Below are 27012 nucleotides of genomic sequence, written 5' to 3' on the forward strand. Positions count from 1 at the left end.
CTATAAGACAATATTTATAGTTAGTATACAGGTCCAGTATTGTAGCCTGTTGCACAGAGAGGCACTTTGGAGAACAGAATTGTGCGCAGGGACCCCAAATTCACTGTACAGGGGTGCTTTCTTCCTATGAGCCAGTGTTGGAAACTACACCATTGGGGATGCTGGATTGGGGTTGTGGAACCGACAAAGAATGATCATGGGTGTAAACCTATTTTCAGGTTGATATAAGAATATTGTGCATCCGGCAGTTGTCAGCTTCCTTGTGTCAGTGAAAACATTTAACAGGAAGGGTTGAGCAGCAAATAAACCTCTTTCCTGCTTGTCTCAAATATGCAATACAATCCCCTGCATGTGCTGCCATGGCTATAGCACATGGGTAGGCAAACTAAGGCCCAGGGGCCGGATCCGGCCCAATCACCTTCTCAATCTGTCCCCCGGACAGTCTGGGAATCAGCATGTTTTTACATGAGTTGAATGTGTCCTTTTATTTAAAATGCATCTCTGGGTTATTTGTGGGGCATAGGAATTTTCCCCTTCAAAATATAGTCTGCCCCCGCCCCACAAGGTCTGAGGGACAGTGGACTGGCCCCCTGCTGAAAAAGTTTGCTGACCCCTGCTATAGCAGATAAGGCTGGGCTATAGCCATACCTTCTAGAGATGGATGAGTGCTACACTTGCAACAAATTGACTTGAAAAATCATGTGACATGTTCCAGAAAAAGAAACATATTTTTATTTTTTTACGATTTGGGATTATTTTTCTGAGCCTTTGGGGTTGCCACATGTCCTCTTTTCCCAGGACACGCCCTCTTTTTCACGAGCACAGTCGTCATAGTGATCCCTAGTTAAAAGTAGAAGTTGGCAAATGTGCTCTCTTTTTTGCTCTACAAAATATGGCAGCCCTAGAATGATCGTATGTTCAGTCTCTTACTTGTGCCCCATTGAATGCACTCAGTAGAGGAAAATTAAGAGGCCACAGGGGCAAAATGGAGCCTCTCCCCAGTGGAGGACCCACATGTAAATAATGGAAATGAATGAAGGTACCATGCAGTGTGCGGCCTGTCGTTTTACACACTTACAGATGCTGAGGTGCGTTCTGAACTGCGATAACATGTTACCAGACCATTACAGTTTTTAGATGTGTGTTTAACTAAAAAAGCAAGCAGATTCTTGGCTTTTAAAGCCATATAAGAGAGGCTATTGCAGAGTAAATGGGTGCAGTAACTCATGCATCAGTCATCAGCAATGTCTGACCGGAGACAGGGGTTGGGTCCTGGTAGTGATCATTGGTCTGTATATAAGGGTGTTACAGGCATGCCCTATTTTCATCTGTAGGAACTTGGAGACTATGTGAGTTATGGCTTTTGCTTTTTTTAATGGTTTTGCTTTCCTTTTATTTATGAACCTGCCATCCTACATTAGGAATGGTATTAGAAACATTTACTCAGTTGTTGGGTTTTTTATTTATTAAAAAAAAAAACTTTTAAAACCAGATATTCCAAATCATATCTGTAAGTACCATGTCGTCTTTGAAATTTGGCTCCCAAGACTTAAACGCATTGAAATCCATAAGAAAAAAATTAGAACTGAACAACCGGAACCATTTTTATTTTTTTTACAAGAGACTTGCAATCATTATATTTTTATTATGTTATTTATAAAATGTATACCGCCATCCTTTAGAATATTATTTTGCAGGGCAACTGGGAAATAAAAACAGAGGTGCTTCTGAATATGTTGTTCAGTTGAAAGTAGCTTGGAAATAAAAGAAAGCTTTAGAGTGATTAAACTTCTTTTTATTATGTTACAGAAGATGAGAAATCAATAACTGGTCATTCAGACATAAATGAGTTATGCAGGCCAATGACACAATGAACCAAACTTTATAACTACATATGATACTGTCAAGCCACCGACTTCAGTGGCGCCAGGAATAATTATGGCTGATCACCTCTAATTCCAAGCTGTTTCACTTGGTAACACTGTCACTTTCACTGGCCACATAGTATTAGTATCAAGTGAGTTTGCCCGATCCACAGAAAGGAATATGCCCTCCTTTATTTCCCTCCATACCCAACTCGCAGCCGTAGATATTAGTCCCCAGAGATAGCAACCATTCATAGCTGTAACCAAACTGTCTGAAAATAACAGAGATGTTTTCTTAAATTTAAGTGATGGTCATGCCCATCGAGCTGGGAAAAAGTGATTTATCTTACGGGGGGATATTTATTCTTCACCTCTGTAGAAGCATCATTTATGACAGCGGCTCCTGCTGCTGCAATTTGCACAACGGAAGCATCTTAGAAATGGGCTGCTGTTAAAATAATGGCAGCCGCACAAGGTGCTTTTACACTACAGCACTTTAGCCGTCCTCATAAGGTATTCTCCTGCAATGTGCTACAAGCAATGGTGCGCTGCAGTTATTTCCCCATCCACATCTCAGAGGCACATCACTGTCTTTCAGTTCCCATAACTCCTGAACAACTACTAGTGTGAAATGTTAAAATCAAGTGGTACATAGATAGCTCGTATTCTCTAGCCAAGCCCTCCAGCCTTTTATTAAACATTTCAGGGGTACCTCAGGTTACATACGCTTCAGGTTACATACGCTTCACGTTACAGACTCCGCTAACCATAAATAGTGCTTCAGGTTAAGAACTTTGCTTCAGGATGAGAACAGAAATCGTGCTCCGGCAGCGCGGCAGCAGGAGGAGGCCCCATTAGCTAAAGTGGTGCTTCAGGTTAAGAACAGTTTCAGGTTAAGTACGGACCTCAGGAACGAATTAAGTACTTAACCTGAGGTACCACTGTAGTTGGCTAGAGTGTGGAGCTCATAACACCAAGGTTGCGGGTTCGATCCCTGCATGGGACAACTGCATAGGCCTGTATTGCAGGGGGTTGGGACTGGATGATCCTTAGGGTCCCTTCCAACTTTATGATTCTATGATTATTAGACTTTGCACAATCAACCATGCACTGTCAGGTCTGCTGCAGAAACGAATGTTAATGGCGGCCTGGATTCAAATTCCCAGGAGATCACAAATCTCTTGATTCTTCCCCCAGCTGACACTGTTGTTACCAGACATAGCAACTGTTTTAACAACAACCACAATAAAAACCCTTTTACTTTCTTTTTGTGCTAGCGCAGTAGTATCTGCTTCCCTCGAGGGAAGCACTGAATCGGTGCAAGAAGTTCACTGCCGATGTGGTGTGCGTCGAGGACACGCGATGGTTTTGAAAAAGTGAAATAAAACGGTGGTCACGGGAGATGAAGTGGTTTTAAAAAAAACAAAACCTAAGAGGCAGGAAATGGAGACAGGTGTCATGTCGGCGAGCCACTCCTCACATGATGGTAGTGCGATCCTGATGGAAACGGAGAAAACTGCTTAAAAAAACACACCAGAGGTTGTGGGGGGAGCAATTGTTGGAATTAATAACAATAGAATGCCAGCTATGAAAACGTTTTTAAAGAACTGTCTGGCTCCTCGGAGCAGAGCTTTTCCTGGGCTGTTACTACCAAGGCAGCACCATTCATTCCCTATGAACTGGGCCCTGGGCTGGCCTTCAGGAACAAGGGCGACTTTTCGATTTAAGACTTCTTGACAGATATGTCTGCGTTCATTTCCCTATAAGCCTAAGCATATTTCAAATAGTTTCTCTCTCTTGTTCCTGCTTGTTTCACCTCCTCTTTCCATAGCTGTTTTCCTCCCATTTGCAAGTCCTCCCTTTCTTCTTCTTCTTCCTTGGGGTCTTAAAATGTGCGGGAATGCGCCTGTGTGTGTGTGTGTGTGTGTGTGTGTGTAGCATCTTCTGAGGGGGGAAGAAAGCAAACACACACACACACACACACACACACACAACCATTAAATTTCCGACAGCCCCGTTCCCGGGGTCTGACTGTGATCTCGCCCAGGCAGCTGCTCGGGCCCTTGTGAGGCGGCACTGTTTCTCCCAGTGTTTACCCGTTTCCAATGGCAATTGCACCACCAAGTCTCTGTGCGTCTGGAACTTCGCCTGGGGCTGTTTTGGTTACATTGAAGTTTTTCAGCTTCAGCTCTGCCAGATTTAAATGGTGACTTCACTAGCACCGAGCTAAAAAGGAGAAAGGGAGGAGGAGGAGGGAGAGAGGCAGGCGTAGAAGAGAGAGAGAGAGAGAGGGCCAGAGCATTACATCACCATTTGGACTGGAATCAAATGGGAAGGATATGACTCACTCGGGCTAGTTAAGCTTTGGCTCAGGTTCTCGATACACTCATTCCAGGGCTCTCATGTTCTGCACCTCAGCAGGGAATTCAGACCCAGTGATGTCCATGAGGTTTGTTTTTAATTTTCCTTTTCTGATCGCGCTCTGCTCTCGCACGACTTACTACTACCATTCCTCCTCCTCTTACTACCACCAGTCAGACGACCACCTTTCTCTTGCTTTTATTTTTTTTGCCTCTTGATTCATTTCCTCTGGGAGCATATATATATATCTCTCTCGTCCTCGCCACCCGCCCCCTTGTCCTTCTCTGCACTTCGGTGCAGTTTGCTTTCTGCTTACAAACATCCTCCTCCTCCTCCTCCTCCTCCTCCTCCATAAAGAGTTGTGGAGCAGATCCTCCGATCTGCACCGGCCCAAGCGAGGGAGCGCAGCAAAGTTTCGAGCGAAGTTTCTTCCGAGGCTGCTACTGCCTCCCCTCCCTCCTTCCCTGGCGTTGCTCTTTCGTTCCTAATCGGAGGAGACAGGGAGAGAGTTAAACTGCAGGGACCAATCATTGGGATGGTGATGTAATGTTGGAGCTGCAGGGTAGTTAAGTAATGTGAGATGTAGGGGGTCAGGGATGCAAAGCGTTTACCTGCTCTCGAGGGGGTTTAAGTTTATTATCAGTTGCAGTGACTGCAACTGGCTTCAGACAGCAACCCCTAATTATTCACAGACTGCCCTTTTTTATCTTTTATTATTCAATGTAAAACTATAGTATAGTGTTTTCCTTTTCCTTTCTTTAAAAAAAAAATCCCAACCTGATATTATCACAGCTGCGAATTATTTTCTGCTAGAACACACACACACACACACACACACACACACACACACACAGTTTTGAAACTGGGTTTTGAGGAAGGGCTTTGGGGGGGACGACTGCTTTTGAAATGAGGCTGGTCAATTGGAGATCAGTTAACTGCTGTCTAATAGAGCGCATAAAAGGTTTCGCTGGTAAAGATACGCTCTCTAGGCTATAAATCATTTAGGGTTGTGATTTGTGCGTCGTGTCCCAAAGGTGCCACTCAGGGCTTCCAGCTAATGCTTTGCCAACGCAGTTCTGCAAGCCATGCAACCACTTATTTATGTCGGTGGGGGAACTTACAACCAAAGCGATTTCAGGACTGTGGCTCCTGGGCGTTCACACTCTTGCTCTCTGTTGCAAAGAGTCCCTGAGATTTATACCCTCCCTCCCCGCAAACATACCTGTTAAGAAGAAAGCAAAATACTTGCCACATGTAGCTAATTCCTGGGAGGGTTGGGACAGAGTGTTTGGAATTTTAAACTATAAAGCATGCTAAATCAAAGCCTATATAACAATTTTTTTTACAAATAAATGAATCACAAATATTGGGAGTGTTTACATAGATGCGTGGCCCATTTCATATTTTATTTCCATAATGTAATCTGTGCTTTGCCAGAATTTGAAACAACAGGTTTATTCCCTCCCCTGCCCCCTTTGGCTTTCTAAAAGAAAATACAGTGGAAGAGGGTTAAATGGAAAAGGTAAAGGTGTTCTGTGGTATGACCTAGTGGCAGTCAGCTCAGTGACAACCAGACTTGCCGCATGGCTTCCTGGCGTCAGGTGCTCTGAATCAGCATATTTGACATTCAGGAAACCCATTTATGTGGAAGTGCCTTATACCTTATGCTGAAGTTATTTACAGTAAAAAAATAATAATGTGATAACAAACAAGCATTCCTCTCTCCTCCCCTCTCATTTGGCCATTCCTTCCTTTGCCGTTTCAGACCTAATTTTGGAGTGTGCCAAATCCCATTTCACAGCATAGTTTAAAGTGGATTTGCAAAATGCCGTTATGGCTAGCTAAAAGTTAGTGCTGACAGTGGCAGAGAGGTAACAGTAATCCGAGGTGTCAACATTTGAGGGTGACTGGGCGGCTGATGTTGCATGTGTGTCATCGGGACTTTTGGGGGAGCCAGGAGTGGAGCTGAAAACGGTGGCAGTTCGGCTTCAACGGCCGGCAGCTTCTCCTGCCACGGCCACTGGCTGGGGGCTGCTTCCCCGCTCCTTCCCCTCCGTGGCAGGAGGAAGAGAAGAAGGAGCCATCCACTGAAGTTGTACTGTGCTTGGCTCTGCACTTGGCCGCCTCCACCCCCTTTGAACGTTGGGGGGGGGGACTGTCCCCAAAAATATGTCCAAATGGGCTCGGCTCCTAGGAGTTGGTGCACCTGACAGTAACCTTTGTTTGTTAGCCTACATACAATAAGTTATGGAGGAATGGCCACACAGAAGGAAGGGTGAAAGCCCCTGGAATGCTTCTGATGGATGAATCATGGTTATATAGTACAGCCATGGTTGTATAGTACAGTGGTACCTCAGGTTACATACACTTCAGGTTACAAACACTTCAGGTTACAGACTCCGCTAACCCAGAAATAGTACCTCAGGTTAAGAACTTTGCTTCAGGATGAGAACAGAAATTGTGGCACGGCGGCAGCAGGAGGCCCCATTAGCTAAAGTGGTGCTTCAGGTTAAGAACAGTTTCAGGTTAAGAACGGACCTCCGGAACGAATTAAGTACTTAACCTGAGGTACCACTCTACCTGTATCAGTCTTTGCTGGTGGGACTGATCTAGACTCATCTCCTGTGCAGTGGAAAGATTCTCCATAAACAACAGTTGTAACTGATTCATCCACATGGCAATGTTTAATTTGCCGCAAGTACAGAGCAGCACCCAAGATGTGTTGTGCCAAAGGATCTTGTGCAAGAAACAAGTTTATAAAAGATATTCCTTTATATCTATGTAAATACATCCCACTGCACACTGCCCATCAGAAGTGGGAAACGTCTGGGATCCTTAAAAAAGTGTTGCACAGAACAAACCTTTGGGCTTGTTCACATGTTATCTTGGGGGTTTTCTTTGCTCATGGGAGTTGGTTGCTACCATTTGGTGGGCGGGGGTTTCAGGCATGGCCATTTCTGCAATCTCTGCTTTTCCAAAGTACCGTACAGACTTCGAAAGTTGTGGTGACTGAGACCCACAAGTGCCTGGCTTGCCAGCTGCACTGCCGATTGCTCTTGTGAATGAGGAAAATAGCTAAAAATGGCACAGAATATGGTTTTCCATTCACAATCCATAGAGGACACCTGCCTTTTCAACAGCTTCCAAGTAGAGATCTAGTAGAGATCTATGAGCATCCAATATTTGCGTAAGCAGTGCTTACTACGCTGAAAAAAGTTACATCGACTCTATAGTATTTCTTTATTAAATTATTTTGACTCTATAGGGTTTATTTATTAAATCATCTTTAATCTATAGGATTTGTTTATTAGACTCTACTTTTAAAAATAGGAATGTATAAAGTACAGAAACTGTAAAAAAATACACTTGTGATGGGAAATATGATTTTATAAATCCATCTAACTATCAATCTGCTCAACAATTTCTGACCAATTATCAGGGAATCACAGAGATGCCCCATATTATTATTTTTTACCCTCTGTTGCTCCTTCATGTAATGTTACTTTTTCGATTTCCTACAAGACATTTACTTACTGCATTTTATTGTCTTGGAAGGAAGGTGGGCAGGAGAAACCGTTCTTTATCTTGGCAAGAATTCTAAAGATTTGGTGGGTGGGGAGAACTGTCCTGGTTGCCCATTTCTACGCTCTAAACGACCAGACAGCAAAAAAGGAAAGGAAAGCACAACACCAAAGATTTTCCTTTCTTGCCTTAAACGTTCCTTGGCTGTTCCAAAGTTTCTGTGAAGTTATTTTATTCAGCCCAACGGATTAAGGGGAAATTTATTGTTTTCCTGACTATGGGTGCTTCCCCTCCAGTCACCGCAAAATTTAAATGTCAGCCCATGGTGTCTGTAACATGCAACTTGTGTTTCCTCTTTTCTGACTCGTTATTTAAGATGTGTAATTGAACATAAGATTCATGATAGGTCAGACTGAAGGTCAGTCTAGTCCAGCCTACTCCCCACCCACCCCTCCCCACTGGCTTTCCAGATTCTTCTAGAACAGGGGCAGGCAACCTAAGGCCCGGGGGCCGGGGGCGGCCCAATCTCTTTCTCATTCTGGCCCGCAGACAGTCTGGAAATCAGCATGTTTTTACATGAGTAGAATGTGTCCTTTTATTTAAAATGCACCTCTGGGTTATTTGTGGGGCCTGCCTGGTGTTTTTACATGAGTTAGAATGTGCCCTTTTATTTAAAATGCATCTCTGGGTTATTTGTGGGGCATAGGAATTCGTTCTCTCCCCCCCCCCAAAAAAAGAATATATAGTTCTGCCCACCACATGGTCTGAGGGATGGTGGACCAGCCCAGGCTGAAAAAGGTTGCTGACCCCTGTTCTAGAAAGCCCTCAAGGAGGGCATGAAAACAGTAATCCTCCCTCTGCTCTTATTGCTCCCCAAAACTGTATTAATTGCCTTTGAAAATTGATGTTCTATTTAGTCACCATATAGCCTCCATGTTGTTGTTTAGTCGTTTAGTCGTGTCTGACTCTTCATGACCCCATGGACCAGAGTATGCCAGGCACTCCTGTCTTCCATTGCCTCCCGCAGTTTGGTCAAACTCATGCTGCAGCTTCGAGAACACTGCCCAACCATCTCGGTCCATGGAGTTTTCTTGGCAGGGATACTGGAGTGGCTTGCCGGTTCCTGCTCCAGGTAGATCCAGGTAGAAAACTCTCCACTATGACCTGTCCATCTTGGGTGGCCCTGCACGGCATAGCTCATAGATTCTCTGAGTTATTCAAGCCCCTTCGCCACGGCAAGGTAGTGATCCATGAAGGGGTATAGCCTCCATACATTTGTCTAATTCCCATTTAGAGTCACATAATCCTGGGGCCACCACAAACACATTATGAACATAAGCATTCTCCTTGTTAGATCAGACCCAAAGGTTTATCTGGTGTTGTTTTCAAACACGGACCACTCAGCTAGCAAGAGAGGAAACTGCTTTGGTCCATATCTAGCTCAGTATTTCCAAAATGGCGGGCAGCAGCTCTCCAGGCTTCCAGCCAGGGGACATTCACCATTTTATCTTGAGATGCTGAGGATTGGATCTTCTGTATGGAAAGCAGAAGCTCTACCACTGAGCTAGAGTGCTTATGGGAAGCCTGAAAGGAGGACATGAAAGCAATAGCACTCTCACTTGGATCAATTGGCAGTGAATTCATAAATGGACCACGCAGCATGTGATGAAGTGCATTGGTTTTTGTCCTGATCTTATTGCCAATACATTACATTTGGTGAACCCGAGTTCTAGAGTTATAGGAAAGGAACAGAAAAGTTATTTCTGCTCCCTTTCACTGCTGCATGTGCACACTATCAGGTACTGAATGGGATCTTTCCCCTCACCCCTAACACCAGCGTAACATAATAGGATGAAATATATTTTTTCTCCTTCTACAATGGATCCAGTACATTTTCTCGAAATTCGTTGCAACAATATATCACAAACACGCTCTGTTTTTCAATGAAAAGGTTGTTTAATCGTCTGCCATGGAGTACCATGGAGTACATTTCTGGCCTCTGCATCTCAATAAGTATATTTTTAGAGCTGGAAAAGGTGCAGATGAAACAACCAAATTGACCAGGGAGCTGAAACATCTCTCCCATAAAGAAAGGTTACAATGTTTGGGGCTTTTTGTTTTTGTTCTTTCTTTTTAAAAAAAAGGCAATTAAGTTTGGATATAATAAAGATATACATGATGTGGACCAAAGCTGACAGAGAAGTTTTTGTTATTCTCCCATAATATTAGACCTAGGAGTCATGCAAGTGAGGCAGCCTGGCAGGAGACTGGAGGTAGATGAAAGGAAGTCCTTTCTCAAACAGCACAAAGTTAAACTATTAAATTTGCTATGGCTCCCAACTTAGATTATTGATCGCTTGTTAATATTTACATGTACAGTAACCACTTAGAATACATCTATGAATTACATATTAATTCCAGCTCTTTGAGGAAGATTGAGAGTGTTGTAGCTCCTTTAGAAACGAAGGACATGTCCTGATACCAGTTTTCCAAGCAATGAGAGCTACAAATGCAGAATCGAAGCAGGAAGTACCTGAATATACAAACAGGAATGGTTTTAGCTTCCTTATGTGGAAGCACCCTCTTATCTCTGTTGTCAAAGATTTCGTTGAAAAGCCACACGTCAGTCTAGAATTTCCATTCATTTAATGCGGGTAGGGATTTTAAGCGTTCTGTCTTGGTGGTGCTGCCTTTGTTTTAGGATTGCCATATGTCTTCTATTCCCAGGACATATCCTCTTTTTCACGGGCACATTCGTCATAGCGACCCATAGTTAAAAGTAGAAGTCGGCAAACGTCCTCTTTTTTGCTCTTCACAATATGGCAACCCTAAGAAAACTTTTCAGGTCTGTGTATTGATTATTGTTGGCCAACATTTTCCAAAGGATCAAAATTAAGGTATGCAAAATAGCCATATTTGCAGATCCTAGCCTGTTCATAAAAGATGTTCTTGTAGGCAAACCGCATGATGAACATAAATAAATCATCAGTTCTGGGTTCAAGGGTTATTGGGGGCTGGGCAATTTGCCACCATAGACCTGTTCTTCTTTCCAAGGCACCACTGCCCACTCATTTGCCCCAGTGCCCAATCCATACAACCACTCAGAAGGGAAAGTGGAAAGCAGGTGGAAGATGCTGCTGTATCTCTCCACCCTTGCTATTGCTTTCTTGCAGTGCTATTTTTTCTAGAAAAAGAAGAGGTCCTGGAACTCACCATGAATGCCTCCCTTGTTCTGTTATAATGGCAATGGCGCCCACCTGAGAGTTCTGCCTGGGGGGGAAAAGCTCTGCTTTCATGACTGGAGGCAACAGGTGAACAGAGGTAGAGACAGCAAAAGGAAAGAGGAGCAGGAATAGTAGTCTGTGTGCAGAATGGCGCTGGGCTCTCTTTAAGGGTACAGGCCACAACAGACACCCAATGAGGCCTACAGCTGACATCCAAGTACAGTGGTACCTCGGGTTACATACGCTTCAGGTTACAGACGCTTCAGGTTACAGACTCCGCTAACCCAGAAATATTACCTCGGGTTAAGAACTTTGCTTCAGGATGAGAACAGAAATCGTGCTCCCGTGGCGTGGCAGCAGCAGGAGGCCCCATTAGCTAAAGTGGTGCTTCAGGTTAAGAACAGTTTCAGGTTAAGAACAGACCTCCAGAACGTATTAAGTACTTAACCCGAGGTACCACTGTACTCAAAAGGCATATACCAAAAAAAAAAGATATTTGGGGTGAGAAAAATAATGCCTTAATGGTTGCGTTTTAGAAGAAAGCCAGTGGGCCTTTTCTGCCAGGAAATATAGGTAGCTCTAAAATATGTACGGCTAGAATACCTGGGACGGCTAAGTCAGCAGAGCATGGGACTCTTAATCTCAGCATCAAGCCCCATGTTGACCAGAAGATTCCTGCATTGCAGGGGTTTGGACTAGATCAGAGGTGGGCAACCTAAGGCCCATGGGTTGGAAGCGGGCCATGAGGGTTGCTTAACTGGCCCATGAGCCACCCCCAAACCGAGCCGCCCACTCAGCGAGTCCCAGCACGCTGCGCTAAACTGGTGCAGCGCGGCGTGGAGACTCTCTTCCATGGCTCCGGAAATCGCTTCTGCACAGGTGCAATTTTCGGCAGCTGGGCATGCACCGAAGTGATTTCCAGTGCCGCAGACATGTGCAGACGCAATTTCCAGTGTCGTGCTGTGCCGGTCCAGCCCACGGAGGATCTCTGTGGGATCCAGCCCATGCCCAGTAAGCCTTGCCAACCCCTGGACTAGATGACCCCCAAGGTCCCTTCCACCTCTAAAATTCTATGGTTCTACGATTCTAAGGTTTCTATGCAGGTTAGTAAAAACTATGGGGTCTGCAACTGTATTTGCATTTGTCAAATAGTAGGAATTCTTGCTGTGAAAATGCTCAGAACTTGTGTTTTCCTGACAGTGATAAGGTGACGCCCCTTGGTGGCTCCTCCTCTGCATCTTGAGGCATGTAATTAAAAAAATAAAATAGTGGATTAGCTGAAGCATGTGTTTACGTGATTGTGGCTAATGTCAGAATTTTAATTGACTTTCCTATTTTTCTCGATCTGGGGGCCATATCATGTTCCAAGGACTTCGTTAAACAAAAGGCTTGAAATACGTTTCAAATTAGAAAAAGAAAAAAGAAATGCTTAAGTTAATAAAGATGTGGGATTCATTTGCAAAGGGAATACGGGCCACGGGCCAAGAGCAAGCCAAATATTTTGCCAACAGTTTCCCAGTTTACCATCTTTGCATATCATTGCCTTCACCAACTCTCGTAACACTGACATCTCTCTTTAAAGGCTGAAATCTGGTGAATAACTGATTTAGGTTTACCTACTTGAAATGTTTTTTTTATTAGAAGACCCTATTTTATTTCATTATACCCCTGGACTGAGCAGCTAAATACAAGCACATAATTAATGTTACTATATTCCTAAGTAAAGGGGGCATTATTTTCCCAGGCAAGGCCTAGCTCAGCTTAGTCCTAAACCACCTGTTGCATGCAAAATATGTATTACCCTGAAAGTCCTTTTTGAAAAGGAAAAGCCACTTCTAGAGGGAGCAGTTGGGATAGCAGATAGGCGGTGAATGGGGAGACTTCCAGACTTCCCTGCCTGCTGTTTTCCCTCTTCAGATTACCTTCCTCCCCAAGTGACTTTCCCTCTTTGAGTTTCAAATGTGTCCTTGGAATTGTGATACAAGCAGCAGACACTGGTTTTCCTTTTCCAGTCACCTTCCCACAGAAGCAAATTTTCTTCTCCAGGAAGGAAACATAGGGCTTCAGTTTTGCTTAGGTGTGTAACGTAAGTGTGCCCCTCTTATTTGATCTGTCAGCAGTTTTTGATACAATCGACTATGCCATGGTGTCCTCCTGAATTGTGCCTCAAAGTTGGAGGCATTGTTCTTCAGCCGTTTTGTTCCCACCTGCCCATTCCAGAGGGTAGCACTGGGTGACTGTATGTTGCCCCACCTCCTGCCAACTATCTTGTGGTGTCCCGCAGGGCACTCCTTTGTCCCCAGTGCTTTTTAGCATCTATATGAAGCCATAGGGAGCAGTCGTCAGAAGATTTGGAGCATAGCATTTGCAGTATGCTGATGACACAGCTCTACTTCTCTGTATCATTTGAAGCAGGAGTTTATGTGCAAGTCTTGAGCTGGTGTCTGGATAACTTGGTGGCCTGGAAGTGGGCCGCTATGGAGCAAAAGGAAGGAAAGTCTGGAAAATTAGACATTTGCCTGTTCTGGACAGGGTCATACTCCTCCTGAAGGAGCAGATACATAGTCTTGTTTATACTCACTGATTCATCTTTGTTACAGTCAAACTTTGGTTATCCAAAGTAATCCGAAACGTTCGACAACCAAGGCACAGCTTTCGATTGGTTACAGGAGCCTCCTGCACTCAAACGAGTAGGATAGCATAAATCTGTGACTAATCTATTTATATTACTCGTGTAGGTGTTTTGAGGGCACACACACGCACACACACTGTATCTTATGAACCATCCTGAGAGAATGTGATGCAAGGGTGATTATAAATCCAATAAATAAATAGATAATAAAATTTGGTTCAAGTTTTTATTTTCTTTAATTCCCTGTCCCAGACATTATTTATTACTTGCTAGGTCTTGTGAAGAAGAAGGACCAAACATTTTAATAACGCCTCTGTGACGAGTAAGGAGAGGAAGATAAGACTAGTTCCAATGCTGAAGGGGTCTTGTTTAAGAGATTGAGAATTTAGAAGCCTGAGTTATGAGACATTTCAGGGGGGGGAATGATATCCAAATTTCAACATGCTGTCTTTTTCACATAGTATGGTATCTTTTTCACATGGTACAGGGCATAGGGTCAGTTGCTAGTAAACTGTTCTTACACTTGAATAGTATATATTATAAAGGATTGGATATGCTGGTCTAGTGAAGATGCATTGGCCAATGTTACCTTTTATTTTTACTTGTTTTGCTTATAAGCAACTTCTGGTCAGCTTGTTTGTTTGAATGTCTATATGACTTCTTACTTGCCTTTCCCCATAAAGTCCCATGATGCATAGGACTTTAGAATGTAGAATTATAAAACCAAATAAAGGCAATACAATTGCAATATAAGTACTGTAAAACTGTTCCAAGTACAATAAAGCGGTTTAAATGCCTCATGTTGTTTCAGTGTAACAGTAGTTTGATTTGGATAGCAGAAGAAATGGTCCACAGGGAAACACATAAGTGTGTGTGTGTGTGTTGCAGTTTATCTTTCCTTAGGAAAAAAATAGTTGAGAGAAGCCTTTCTATCTTTTCTTGGCTGTGGGCTTTGAACTCTTTATAGAAGTGTTCCATTTTGTATTCTTTCTCCTAATAATGTGTCAAATCTTCACCTCACAACCGGCAATGATTCATGGAAGTCAACAATATTAACTAGGCTTACCTCAACTCGAAACAACTGTGGTTCATTAATTAAAGTTGGACAGATCTTCTGTTTTCCTTACGTGAAATTATTCAGTAAATAATTGGGAAATTAAAAAGGCACTACTTTTGCCAGTAATTTGGGTCAGCAATTAAGATCTATCAGTATCAATTATAATCTCTTACTTCTACTTAGCCTCTTGTTGTCAGTGTGAGTTGCTTTCCCCCATTTTTTGCCAACTTTTCAGACAAGGTTTCATTTAGTCACAGTAGCTGATGGATGACTGAACAGAGTGTTTGCATTGAATTCTGAAAAATCTGTGGGTGACAACCAAAGCTGATCATCACCACTGGAATGGACTTCTCCTCACGCAGTAGGACGTCCTCCCCTCAACCGCTGCAGTTCCCCATGCGCACCCAAAAAGGTGTTATGGGGGTCAGGATTCCCCAAATCAAATTTGGGAAAGGGGCTGCAATGGAGAGGAAAAATACCAGAAACTGGCATTTCTGACTTTTAATACAAACCTATCTCCTTATCACGATGACTAGAAAATTAGTGGCCTGGACTTTTCTACATAATGCCAAGCTTATAATGAACAAGATCATGTCAATTTGAAATTGAAACACTTTATTTTTTAACTGCTTGAAGGATACAGGAAGGACTGTGAATGTTGTCGCTTTCAGCTGGAAATGGGTATAGGTATGAAGAAGTTGGTTTCTGTGGAGTTTTCCACAGAAAAGGATAAAACTCCACAGAAAACACCGTCTTCGTACCTATACCCATTAATAGCATGCTTTCTGAGTAAAATGAGGCAAGTGAGAGGCAAATGGGGAAAGGAATGTTTCAAGTTCTGATGGGAGAAAACAAATTGAAAATAGTCTCATCCAGAAACCCGTTATAGTTAGTACTCTGCATCCAGAAACTTGCATTTGCTAGGGGGGAAACTGTATTCTTAGCTTGTATTATTAGCCTTTGACTTCCAAAGCAAGCATAGAGAACCTCACTAAGAAGACACTTCCGTTAACTGTAGAGCTATAAGTTTGGACTCTAATGTACATGTTCCAAAGCCAGGGAAACAAAATTGGAGCCATTTCTACCCTCTGCACGCTATGTATACTAATTTTGTGTAGTATTACTGTCTTGTTCATCTAACTAGTTCCATTTGTGGATCTGCAATTCTGGCGCCTTTCGCCTCTCCTATACACCTGTTCTTTTATCTCTATTCCTATTTCAACATTTCCTTAAGACATATGCAGCAGGAAATACCACTTTGGACCAAGTTGCCAGTTGCTCCAAAAAGTTAGAGGGAAATAATCCTGGAGAAATGATGGTGGAACAAGCAGGAAAGAAGAGGCAGGTGTTTCACAGAAAAGCTGGAAATTGTGCAGTCTTGATGCAGTTCATATGCCACTGGGTTCTTAATCTTTTGGTTCTTAATCTTTTGGTTTTGGTAATCCTTGAAAAGGATTACACCTGGTCCACTCTGGGACAGTGCAGATTTACTCCTAGATACTAAGGGTGGATCTCATTTTATGTGTTGAGCAATGAAGCCTATTTTTCAGTGGGAAACAAGTGAGACTCACTGAGAACATATCCCTGATTTGTGCCTGCTTTGTGTGCATGGTGTTGATGGTTCAGAAGAAGAGTTGACTTCATATTTTATATGCATTAGCACTTTCTCATGAATAGCTGAGATACATGTTTATTTGTAGTCATAACTCTACCACAAATTAAAATCAGACTCTTATGAAGAGAAGCTCAAGGAGATGTCAGAAATGATACAAAACGACACTTAACTCCAAACCCCAGACACCACATTTATCCAAAGAAAGGGATAAGACTACAGTAGGAATAAGACCAGGAGCTGAGTTATTTTCGCTGATTAAATTTTCAGCCACAAGCTAAAGAACAAACAGCTGCTAGATACTTCTGTCTAGTGTAAAGTATTTTCTCACATTTTTCTTTTATGCTCCTAGTTATAACTGCACACATCCAAGCACAGTGGTATAAATTTATTCTTGGTATATATGGGAAATGTGGGGTACTTGCAGGGGACAAACTTCCAAGCTTTGTGCCCTTAAATTTCCTTGCTAAATAATCCAAAAGAAAAAGAAAAACCAAAAGCACAAATGCATAGTAATCACTCCAAACCAGGCTTCATAAGTTCTTCTTCTTCCACAAGACATTTGGAGGTTCCTTAGTTTATCCTATGAAATTTAAATATCCAGACACCAATGGCACATAGCTCAACAGCATTTTAGAGAAGTAGTAGCTGAAGATTCAGAAAAAGCTAGGCAAGCCCCTACCTGTCTTTCCAAAGTCCCTCTAAATTCAGGGCACGGTGTGGTGCACTGGCAGTCCTTACCTGGTCCTCCAATAGCTAAGTCGCTGCTGCTTACTGGGACAGGTGAGGTGGTGAGATTGGTGCAGTGCAAATGCACCGGCGGAGCCAGTCTGGCACTCCTGCTTGTGTGTTTGCACTGCACTGACCTCCAGGATACCTTGCCCCTCCCCTTTCATTCAAGGTAAGCAGAACTGACTCAGCTGTTCACTCAGGAGGTTAGCACCGCCACCCCACCCCACTGTCCACTACAGCTGGGAATGTCCCTTGTCTGAAATCTTAGAGAGTCACTGTTGGTAAGTGTGGACAATACTGACCCAAATGGACCAGTGGTCTGAAAAGGCAGCTTCCAACACTCCTATTAATTAGGCAGGATGGAAAGTGGAAGCGCTGAGATTTGTAGTCCACACTAGCAGAGAAAGCACTAATATATGTACCAAGACAGGCCAGCTTTGCTGGCTCCCGAAATGGAGTCCTGTCCATTTAAAAATGGAAGCCAACAATATAAAGCTAACCACGTGTTAGCAATGATGGCCAACATAGACCAGGTTCATCAGTGTGCAATTTGATAGCTCAGTACGTTGAGCAATGGTATAAAAAAACATGACATATAGCAGTGGACTATATGTCATTTGACCTTCTGTCGGTTCCAGGGAACCAGGCAGAAGGCTTTTTTGGATAGTGGCATGCTCCCTGCCGAACGCCCTCCCGCCAGATGTTAAGGAGATAAAGAACTACACAACCTTTAGAAGACATCTAAAGGAAGCCATGTATTGGGAAGTTTTAAATGTTTGATGTTACATTGTTTTTATAAGTGCTGGAAGCCATCCAGAGTGGCTGGGGCAACCCAGACAGATGGGCAGGGTAATAATAATAATAATAATAATAATAATAATAATAATAATAATAATAATTAATAATAATAATAATGGACCATTACATATAGATTCCAAAAGACTTCCTATTCTTTCTTTTTTCTTTTTTGCTTAAGCTGTATTTTCTTGAAAAGCTTTACACACCAAGAGCACAATCTTACAGGAAATTCTAGTAACAAGCCCCCCCCCAAGTGAACATTAGTGCTCTCGCACGGCTCCCGTTCATTTAAATAGGTCCCTCCAAAGGTGATCTGCCTGCTGGTTATCCCTCCCCAAGTCTCTCTCTATATTCCCACTACATATGTGTTCTTGTGACGTTTTCTTCAAACCCATTTTGACATCTTGAGCAGTAAAATCCCATGACACAGTTTGACTTCAAACAAATACACTTACATAACCACATCTGGGACATACGTTCAAGAAAACGAAAAAGAACAAAGCATTGAGCAAATGGAGTAAACATGGAACTAAATGAATTTAGGTTGGGGCCTCAATCTTTCCCACTGCTTGGATCTGGGAAAATGGTGACAGATTTCTCCTGAGAGTTTCTGCACATTGCTACATTATGCCCCTACTTCATTTCAGTGAAGCAAAACTCATTCTCAGTTTGTTAATGCATGCTTTAAACCATGCGTTTCACCCTAATACGGAGAACCACATTTTCGATGGCTCCATTAGATCAGAACACCACCATTCACATTGCGTAGATAGGGGAGGTTTAAACCTATTGCCAAACCATGAATTGCTACACAAATGTAGCAAACTGGTTACATGGCATAACATCAAACCATGGTGAAAGCTTGGACTCCCTCTTCCCCTCACACCTGATGATTCGCTGACCACATCCTGGTTTGCGGCAAACCATAGTTTTCTGTTTCGTCCAAACTATGTGGGGGGGGTCTGCTTGTCGTGCAAACTAGGATGGAACCATAAGCTGACGATTTGAATAGAACAACACTTGATTTACCTTTAAAAGGAGTAGGAGATGGTAAATATTGACAGGGAGTGCTCATTCACATGGTGGTCTAGGGACATTTTCTGTAGTGGGTTCATGGATCTAGTGGACATTTAATGTGCAATTTTTGAAAACCAGTGCCTATTTTAATCTTGATTGTTTAATTATTTTTAACATTAGCATTCTGGATTTGTTTGGATTTTTTGTTTTTTACATTGCGGTTGAATGTTTTTTTGTTTTTTTTTGTTATAGGCATTTATTGTTCACTTTTAATGTGAAAGTAGAAGAGTGGAATATTATCATCATCATCATGACTACCACCACCATTGGGTTGGGTGTTATGCGTGAATCAGCTCATAAAATCAGAGTTGCATTAAATATGTTTCAACCTTCTCTTTCATTACGCACGGAGAGCTCCACTTTTGTGCTTCTCACCCAGTAATCCCATATGTAGAGATTGTTACTACTACACTTTGCTTTGGTTGTTGAGCTGCGATAGGGACTGTACTGACTGTGGAGAGTTGATACTGCTTGTGAAGGTGAGATGAGAGTTGCGGGGCTGTAACTGGATTCACAAGGACATGGGTGGCGCTGTGGTCTAAACCACTGAGCCTAGGGCTTGCCAATCAGAAGGTCGGCGGTTCAAATCCCCGCGACGGGGGTGAGCTCCCGTTGTTCGGTCCCAGCTCTTGCCCACCTAGCAGTTTGAAAGCACGTCAAAAGTGCAAGTAGATAAATAGGCGGGAAGGTAAACAGCGTTTCCGTGCGCTGCTCTGGTTTGCCAGAAGCGGCTTAGTCATGCTGGCCACATGACCCGGAAAAAGAAGAAGAAGAGTTTGGATTTGATACCCCGCTTTATCACTACCCGAAGGAGTCTCAAAGTGGGTAACATTCTCCTTTCCCTTCCTCCCCCACAACAAACACTCTGTGGGGTGAGTGGGGCTGAGAGACTTCAAAGAAGTGTGACTAGCCCAAGGTCACCCAGCAGCTGCATGTGGAGGAGCGGAGATGCGAACCCGGTTCCCCAGATTACGAGTCTATCGCTCTTAACCACTACACCACACTGGCAAAAAGTGTCTGTGGACAAATGCTGGCTCCCTTGGCCTATAGAGCGAGATGAGTACTGCGACCCCAGAGTTGTCTACAATTGGACCTATTTATCTACCTTTACCTTTAACTGGATTCACAGCTATTGTTGGGAAGCAGCCTAATTTTGCTGTTTCCAATTTTCCACTTATTTAGCATTTGCTTTACAATTCTGTTGCTGGTGCTCTGTTGCACTCCGAGACCACATTCTCCTGCAAGGCTTTTCCCAGATCTTTTTTTGCTCCCTGGGGCTCGGCAGCAAATTTAGAGTTTCCTACTTGAACCACAGGCATCCCTCAAGCCTCTCACATGCCTACATTGTTTCCAATAGAGCTGCGCAAGGAGCCCGCTAATCATTTGGAATTTTCCCCCCTGGGAACCCAAAGGTCAACAAGGATATTTTTAAAACTGTGATTCTGAAGTCTAGATTACAGTTCGGCCTCTGTTTTTTCAGCTTTATATTTGCTTAATGGAATTTGTGTGGAGTAATGCACTTACATTGCAGTCAAGCATAGTTTGGATGCCACCTGGCCGGTTAGAGCATAGAAAAGCATTCAGGGAAACACAGAACACTGTACTGAGAGAGAGAGGGGGGGGGGAGAGTCAGATTCTGATTTTAACCACCTGTTCTGGACACTTGTTGCAGAAAGCAGAACGAATTCTTAGTGACACAAGCATCTTGACCTCATGCAGCCTGAGGCAGATGAGAGTTATAGTTCACAACATCTGAAGGACACCAGGCTGGACGAAGGCTGACCCGTGGGCTTTTTACAACTGTCAAAGCACTGAAGTGTGCCAAGTCATCTTGTTCATGAGGGGGAAAGTACATGTTACACACAAACTAGAAGCCCTTTCAGCTTTTTTTTTTTTTTTTTAAATGAGTTGGATCCAGATACACGGGTGGCGCTGTGGGTTAAACCACAGAGCCTAGGACTTGCCAATCAGAAGGTCGGTGGTTCGAATCCCCATGAAGGGGTGAGCTCCCGTTACTCGGTCCCTGCTCCTGCCAACCTAGCAGTTTGAAAGCACATCAAAGTGCAAGTAGATAAATAGGTACCGCTCTGGTGGGAAGGTAAACTGCTTCCATGCACTGCTCTGGTTCGCCAGAAGCAGCTTAGTCATGCTGTACGCCGGCTACCTCAGCCAATAAAGCGAGATGAGCGCCGCAACCCCAGAGTCGGTCACGACTGGACCTAATGGTCAGGGGTCCCCTTTACCTTTACCTTTACCTTTACCTTTACCTTTAAGAGTAGTTGACCCATGCTTATAGTCCTACTGATTTCAATGTGTGTACAGTGGTACCTCGGGTTAAGAACTTAATTCGTTCTGGAGGTCCGTTCTTAACCTGAAACTGTTCTTAACCTGAGGTACCACCTTAGCTAATGGGGCCTCCCGCTGCCGCCGTGCGATTTCTGTTCTCACCCTGAAGCAAAGTTCTTAACCCGAGGTACAATTTCTGGGTTAGCAGCGTCTGTAACCTGAAGCGTCTGTAACCCAAGGTACCACTGTACTCAAAAGTTGCTGGGAGTCTCAAGTTGGCTGTTCTGCGCATGTCCAGCTTGCAGGCTTTCTGCAGGCATGTGGTCAGCCACTGTGAGAACAGGATGCTGGACTCGAAGCGCCAGATCCAGCATACATATCTTATGTTCTTTTGGGGGGGTGGGAAGCTTATTTATTTATTTTTCACACACACAAAAACACAAAAAGGCCTTAAATTACTTTGTCCATTGGCTTCCCATCCTCCCCTTCCATGGTTTCAATACCTACCCTCGGATGCGGCATATATTTCGCATCTGCTATTCAATACATCCATTTTAACCTATTTATCTTAATAATCAGCACCAATGCTCACATTTCAAATACTTCTCGCGTTTTCATCTTTGCTATAATCGTTCTTTAAATACTCAATAAAAGGTCCCTGAGGATTTTTTCATCATTTTGGCCTCTAATCTTTGCTGTTAATCTTGCGCATTCCGCATATTCCGCATCATTTTCAAAAGCCATTCTTCCTTCATTGGAACTCTCATCCTACGTTGTTAAGTTGGGTTCTAACCTATTATTTTTAAGATGACTGGCTGCTTCTTCAAGTGAAAAGCAGCTTCGGGAGGACATGAGTATGAGTGGAGGTGGGTGGGTGTAGTGCTTAACCCATGCGTAGGCAAACTAAGGCCCCGGGGGCCCGATCCAGCCCAATCGCCTTCTAAATCCGGCCCGTGGACAGTCCAGGAATCAGTGTGTTTTTACATGAGTAGAATGTGTGTTTTTATTTAAAATGCATCTCTGGGTTATTTTGGGGGCATAGGAACTTGTTCATTCCCCCCAATATAGTCCGGCCCCCCACAAGGTCTGAGGGACAGTGGACCTGCCCCTGCTGAAAAGGTTTGCTGACCCCTGGCTTAACCCTTTCCTCACTGGCTGCTTGTCGACTCCAAAGCACTGTTTCTCCAGCTGCATTTTCTTCCACAGAATTTACAGTTGTCAACCTTTCCCATGGGGGCAGGAGCAGCTTGACCGTGAATTTTAGCAGAAAAATGGCTGGTGTGGACATTATTAAATACAGTGGTACCTCAGGTTACAGACGCTTCAGGTTACAGACGCTTCAGGTTACAGACTCCGCTAACCCAGAAATAGTACCTCAGGTTAAGAACTTTACCTCAGGATGAGAACAGAAATTGTGTGGCGGCAGCAGGAGGCCCCATTAGCTAAAGTGGTACCTCAGGTTAAGAACAGTTTCAGGTTAAGAACAGACCTCCAGAACGAATTAAGTTCTTAACCCGAGGTACCACTGTACCTCCTTCCTTGCACAGCTCTTCACTTCAGAACCGCACTGTCCTGAAAATGTTTTTCAGTTAAAGAGCAGTGCTTCCTTACACACATTTTAGCTACAGTGAACTCTGTCTGAAATGTTAAAATACCTCTGAACCCCCAAACAAGAATGTTCAAATTCCACTTTGTTCAACCCGGGGGCATAGTTACTTCAGTTTTGTCTATATATTTATAAATCAATGTAAATAAGAATATGAGTCTGCTTTAATTTACCAGAGCCTTGATGTAACCGATACTCAGAAGTGCAGAGCATTAAGCTTTGTAAAGTGCAATATTACTGCAGGGCACATGTCCAATTTTTAAAACACTATATAGATTGGAGACAGATGAGCTTTTCAGAATTATTTTAAGGCCCATTTTGATTAAATGCCTTAGATGCAGTTTCCAATGGAAATTAATTTCATTGATGTGAAAACAAATGGACTCCAACCCTCAGAATCAGCTGCAAGTTCATGTTCAATGCAGCACTTGAAAGGGAATGGAGCAAGCCCAAATTGTGACTGGGAAGGAACGCAGACTTTTATATGCTTTGCTGCACAAATAGAATCACTTTGTTAAAGCTTCACATTGGAAGGGTTTTGTATACAAGCGAGAGAGTATGTATGTATGCGGTGTGGCGGGGGGGGGGGGAGAGAGGGAACGGGGGCGGGGGATGTTTAGAAAAGAAATGTACATGCAGAGACCTACGAGGTGTGAGTAAATGCATTTGTATGCAGGGCTTTAAGGTAGCCTTTTTGCTGCCAAATTGGTTCCCATTCATAAATGATGAACCTTTCTATTAAAATGTTAAACGTACAAGTCAGGTATTTATATCCCCTCAACCTACCGGCAGTCATCGCGTCTGAGCTCCCAGATGGGCATTCAGCATTTGTCAGGTGCGATCCATTGTGCTGCTCACAGATCTGTTATCACACAAGTGCCCTTTGCTGAGCACAGTGGTACCTCGGGTTAAGTACTTAATTCGTTCCGGAGGTCCGTTCTTAACCTGAAACTGTTCTTAACCTGAAGAACCACTTTAGCTAATGGAGCCTCCTGCTGCCGCTGCACCACCAGAGCACAATTTCTGTTCTTATCCTGAAGCAAAGTTCTTATCCTGAAGCAAAGTTCTTAACCTGAAGCACTATTTCTGGGTTAACGGAGTCTGTAACCTGAAGCGTATGTAACCTGAGGTACCACTGTATAGTGGTGATTTCTTTCTGGGGATGGGAATGGAAGAATACAGAGACAAATACCAACTGCTACGGCATGGTTATCCTAATTATTTGCAACAAAACGTTGCAGCAGCCAGGCCATGCTATCGGAAAACCCCTTCTTCCTGATATTCCACTATCCCTCCTCATAAACAGCCAGTTAGCTTTCCAATTAACATGCTCAAACCTCATTGGGCTTTGGGGTGGTGGTGGTTCCCCATTTGCATTTTTTCTAAACAGGATTTTGAGGTTCCCCGAAGCCCTATTGATGCCTCCCTCTTGTGCATGGATGGTGCCATTTTGTCCTCATGAGCAATGACTCTCCTGTACTGAATACTGGAAATTCAGCTAATGGTTATGTCGATTTTGGGACTAGTCCCTTCCTCCAAGGGCTAAAGGTGCTGTGCATGGGATTATGTCTTTTATTTGCTCCCGTTGACTTTGTGAAATAAATTAGGTTCAGAGATAATGACTGGCCCGTGGTCTCCCAGTGAGCTTCATGACAAACCAGGGAACCGAATCAAGTACAAGCCTGACACCTTGTCTACAACACACTGCAAACACATTTGTGCACTGTTTCCAGTGGTGGCTGTTGCCCATTGTGACTGGTAGGGTGAAAAGCAGGGAACTCAGTTGGTAGAACATGAGATTCTTAATTTCAGAGTCATGGGCAAAAGATTCCTGCATTGCAGGGGTTGGACAAGATTATCCTTGTGGTCCCTTCCAGCTCAACAATTTGATGATTAGGTGTATCAGAACCAATGACAGGTAGAAACAGCTACTGTATTTTTCTTTGTATAAGACTAGGTTATTTTCTTGAAGCTTAAAAATTGGGGTAGTCTTATACATGGGTAGTGGTGAGGTTGGACGGGCGGGCGACTGGTGGCTGCTGCGAGCTGGAGATTGTCAGCAGCGTTTTGGCGGGTGATTGGCTGTTGCTGCAAGTTCTGCAGGCCATTGGCTGCTGTGGCAATTGGGCAGGCGATTGGCATTTGCTGTTGGTGAGCATGCAGACGATTGGTTGCTTTGTCAATGTACATGCGATCAGCTGTGTTGGTCCCGCGAGTGAGTGATTTTCGGCAAGCCCCCCCCCCCAAAAAAAAGCTCAACAACTTTGGGTAATTTCCCCCCATTTTCTCAATTTGGAGTCCCAAAAAAGACATAGGAGCGTCTAATACATGGACAAGTATGGTAATTCTGTTTTTGTCCGTCTCCATCCTCTTTCCTGCTGAGTTCTGCAAGGATGACACTGAGATGGAGGATGGGGAGAGGGAGCTGACAGGTTGTGTGATCCCCTGGACTGGTTACAAGTGGGAAAACAGGCAAATGGGGGCTGGCCGAGGGGCAGGGCAGTGCCCCATTGGACCCAATGAACCAGTCTCCAGCAGCTGTCACTTAATCTTCTCAACACACATGTGCAATGTGCTTCACTATGCTTGCTCCCAAGTGGCTTGATTGGAGCCTTGCAGGAGCAGCGAGCACTGTGCAACCAGCTCACCTGGATTCCTACTGCTCATTTGGTGATGTTCTAGGTCCTTGCCAAAGATGCTTCTCATGCTTCCACTTGAGTGCAGCCACGCCATACCCAGTTGGAAGCACAGGAGACATGTGTGCCTGCTGCAAGGATGAGGGTCCTGAGGCCCTACAGATGTTGTTGAACTGCAGCTGCCATCATACCTGGCCATTGGCCATGATGGCTGGGGCTAATGGAAACTGGAGTCCACCAGTATCAGATTCCCCATCCCTGGCCTAACAGAAGTCCCAGTTTGTGGTTATTTGGCTTATCAAATGTTACGGAAGATAGGCCTGGCACAGGAACTCTTTGTTACGGGTACCGGGAGGGGAGGACTATACAGGACCACTTCTCCATCATCAGGCAACTGTCTCTAAAGGAGGAGGAGCTGTAACTCTCACCTTCGCATCCATCATACTGTTGGGGGACAGCGATTGCACGTCCTGTCATCTTTGACATTTTAATTGAAAAGAAAAGCTTAAGCAGGTTTTTAACCTTAAGCAGTGTGTTTTTACAAGTGTATGTGGAGAAATAATCTGTCAGTGCAGAGCAGGCTGGGTGCCACAAGAGTTGGTTTAGTGGTTCAACAATCCCACATTAGCTCACACACCTTGCCTTGTTCCATGCCTCAATAGTTTTTAGTAGAAATGCTTTGCCCAGAGGCATACAATTATTAAGAAAAGGAGACTCTGCTTGCTTAAAGTCTGGAATTATTAGCTCATGGTAACAAGCCTGCCCTGGAGAGACTGTTGGGTCTTTGTTTTCATGAGTCTACTGTAATTTGCCTTCTCATTTTAAAGAGGAAAACTTCTGCTTTGTTTGCAAAGTTAATGCTGATATACATAATCACTTTGACAATTACTGAAAATATTTGTGCTGTTAAAAAGCAGGTTTCAAGGAAAGCTTATGCGCCTTTATACTAAAATTCAACGGTGTGAATCAAGAAAGTGATTTCACTCCAAAATGTCATAAATACCAGATGGATCCGGGCTTAAAATTAGGCAATAACATATTTGTATTCTAGGACTGGGGAAGAAGGAAGGTGTAGCTCTTTTCACACACACACACACACACACAGAGAGAGAGAGAGAGAGAGAGAGAGAGAGAGAGAGAGTACGAATGACATGATGATAATGTATCAATTGCAACATTATTTTTTAAAAGAGCAAGGAGCGCCATTTTCATTGGGAAAATAGTGGATTGGATAGGGGAAGCAAATAGGGAAAGTAAGGGTAAAGGAGGATCACATGAACTATTATTTATTCATGCAAGGGTCTAGAAGAAAAATGCATATGCAAATAATATGCACATGCATATGCAAATATGCAAATAATTCAGATGCTGACTGCCTGGCATTATTTTAGGATGCAGCAGCAACCTTTTTGCAGGTGGTACAAGATGGCACCACAGCATTAGACTTCAAGCTTTGTGGCCAGTCTAGATGGTCTATATCCTCAATGTGATCTGCACAGTACCCAGAACACTGTTGATGCTTTGCAAATATAATGGAGGTGATCTTTGAGGTTTCCCTAATACCAGCTAACAAGGCTTCTCTTCTGAACTTTACCTTTTCCTTC

General features: G+C 43.6%; 1 protein-coding gene and 1 long non-coding RNA gene across 5 annotated transcripts in view; one reads left to right on the forward strand and one right to left on the reverse strand.

Annotated features, from left to right (window-relative positions):
- Window positions 1-27012, forward strand: part of CREB5 (cAMP responsive element binding protein 5) — a 254283-nt gene that overhangs the window by 159696 nt on the left and 67575 nt on the right. Inside the window, exon 1 of one of the 4 annotated variants that reach the window (XM_028750747.2) lies at window positions 4165-4314. The exons of the other annotated variants lie outside the window; for them this stretch is intronic. Coding sequence (XP_028606580.2) covers window positions 4268-4314 — 47 coding nt within the window. The 5' untranslated portion in view covers window positions 4165-4267. Of the gene's footprint in view, window positions 1-4164; window positions 4315-27012 lie in introns of those variants that run through there. 4 annotated transcript variants of the gene reach the window in all.
- On the reverse strand, window positions 1774-4145 carry LOC144329328 (uncharacterized). The gene is made up of 2 exons (XR_013394831.1): window positions 3962-4145; window positions 1774-3362 (listed from the first exon to the last, which is right to left on the reverse strand). It is a non-coding gene; the product is annotated as an uncharacterized LOC144329328 (long non-coding RNA).

This window comes from Podarcis muralis, chromosome 12, assembly GCF_964188315.1.
Source record: "Podarcis muralis chromosome 12, rPodMur119.hap1.1, whole genome shotgun sequence".
NCBI lineage: Eukaryota > Metazoa > Chordata > Lepidosauria > Squamata > Lacertidae > Podarcis > Podarcis muralis.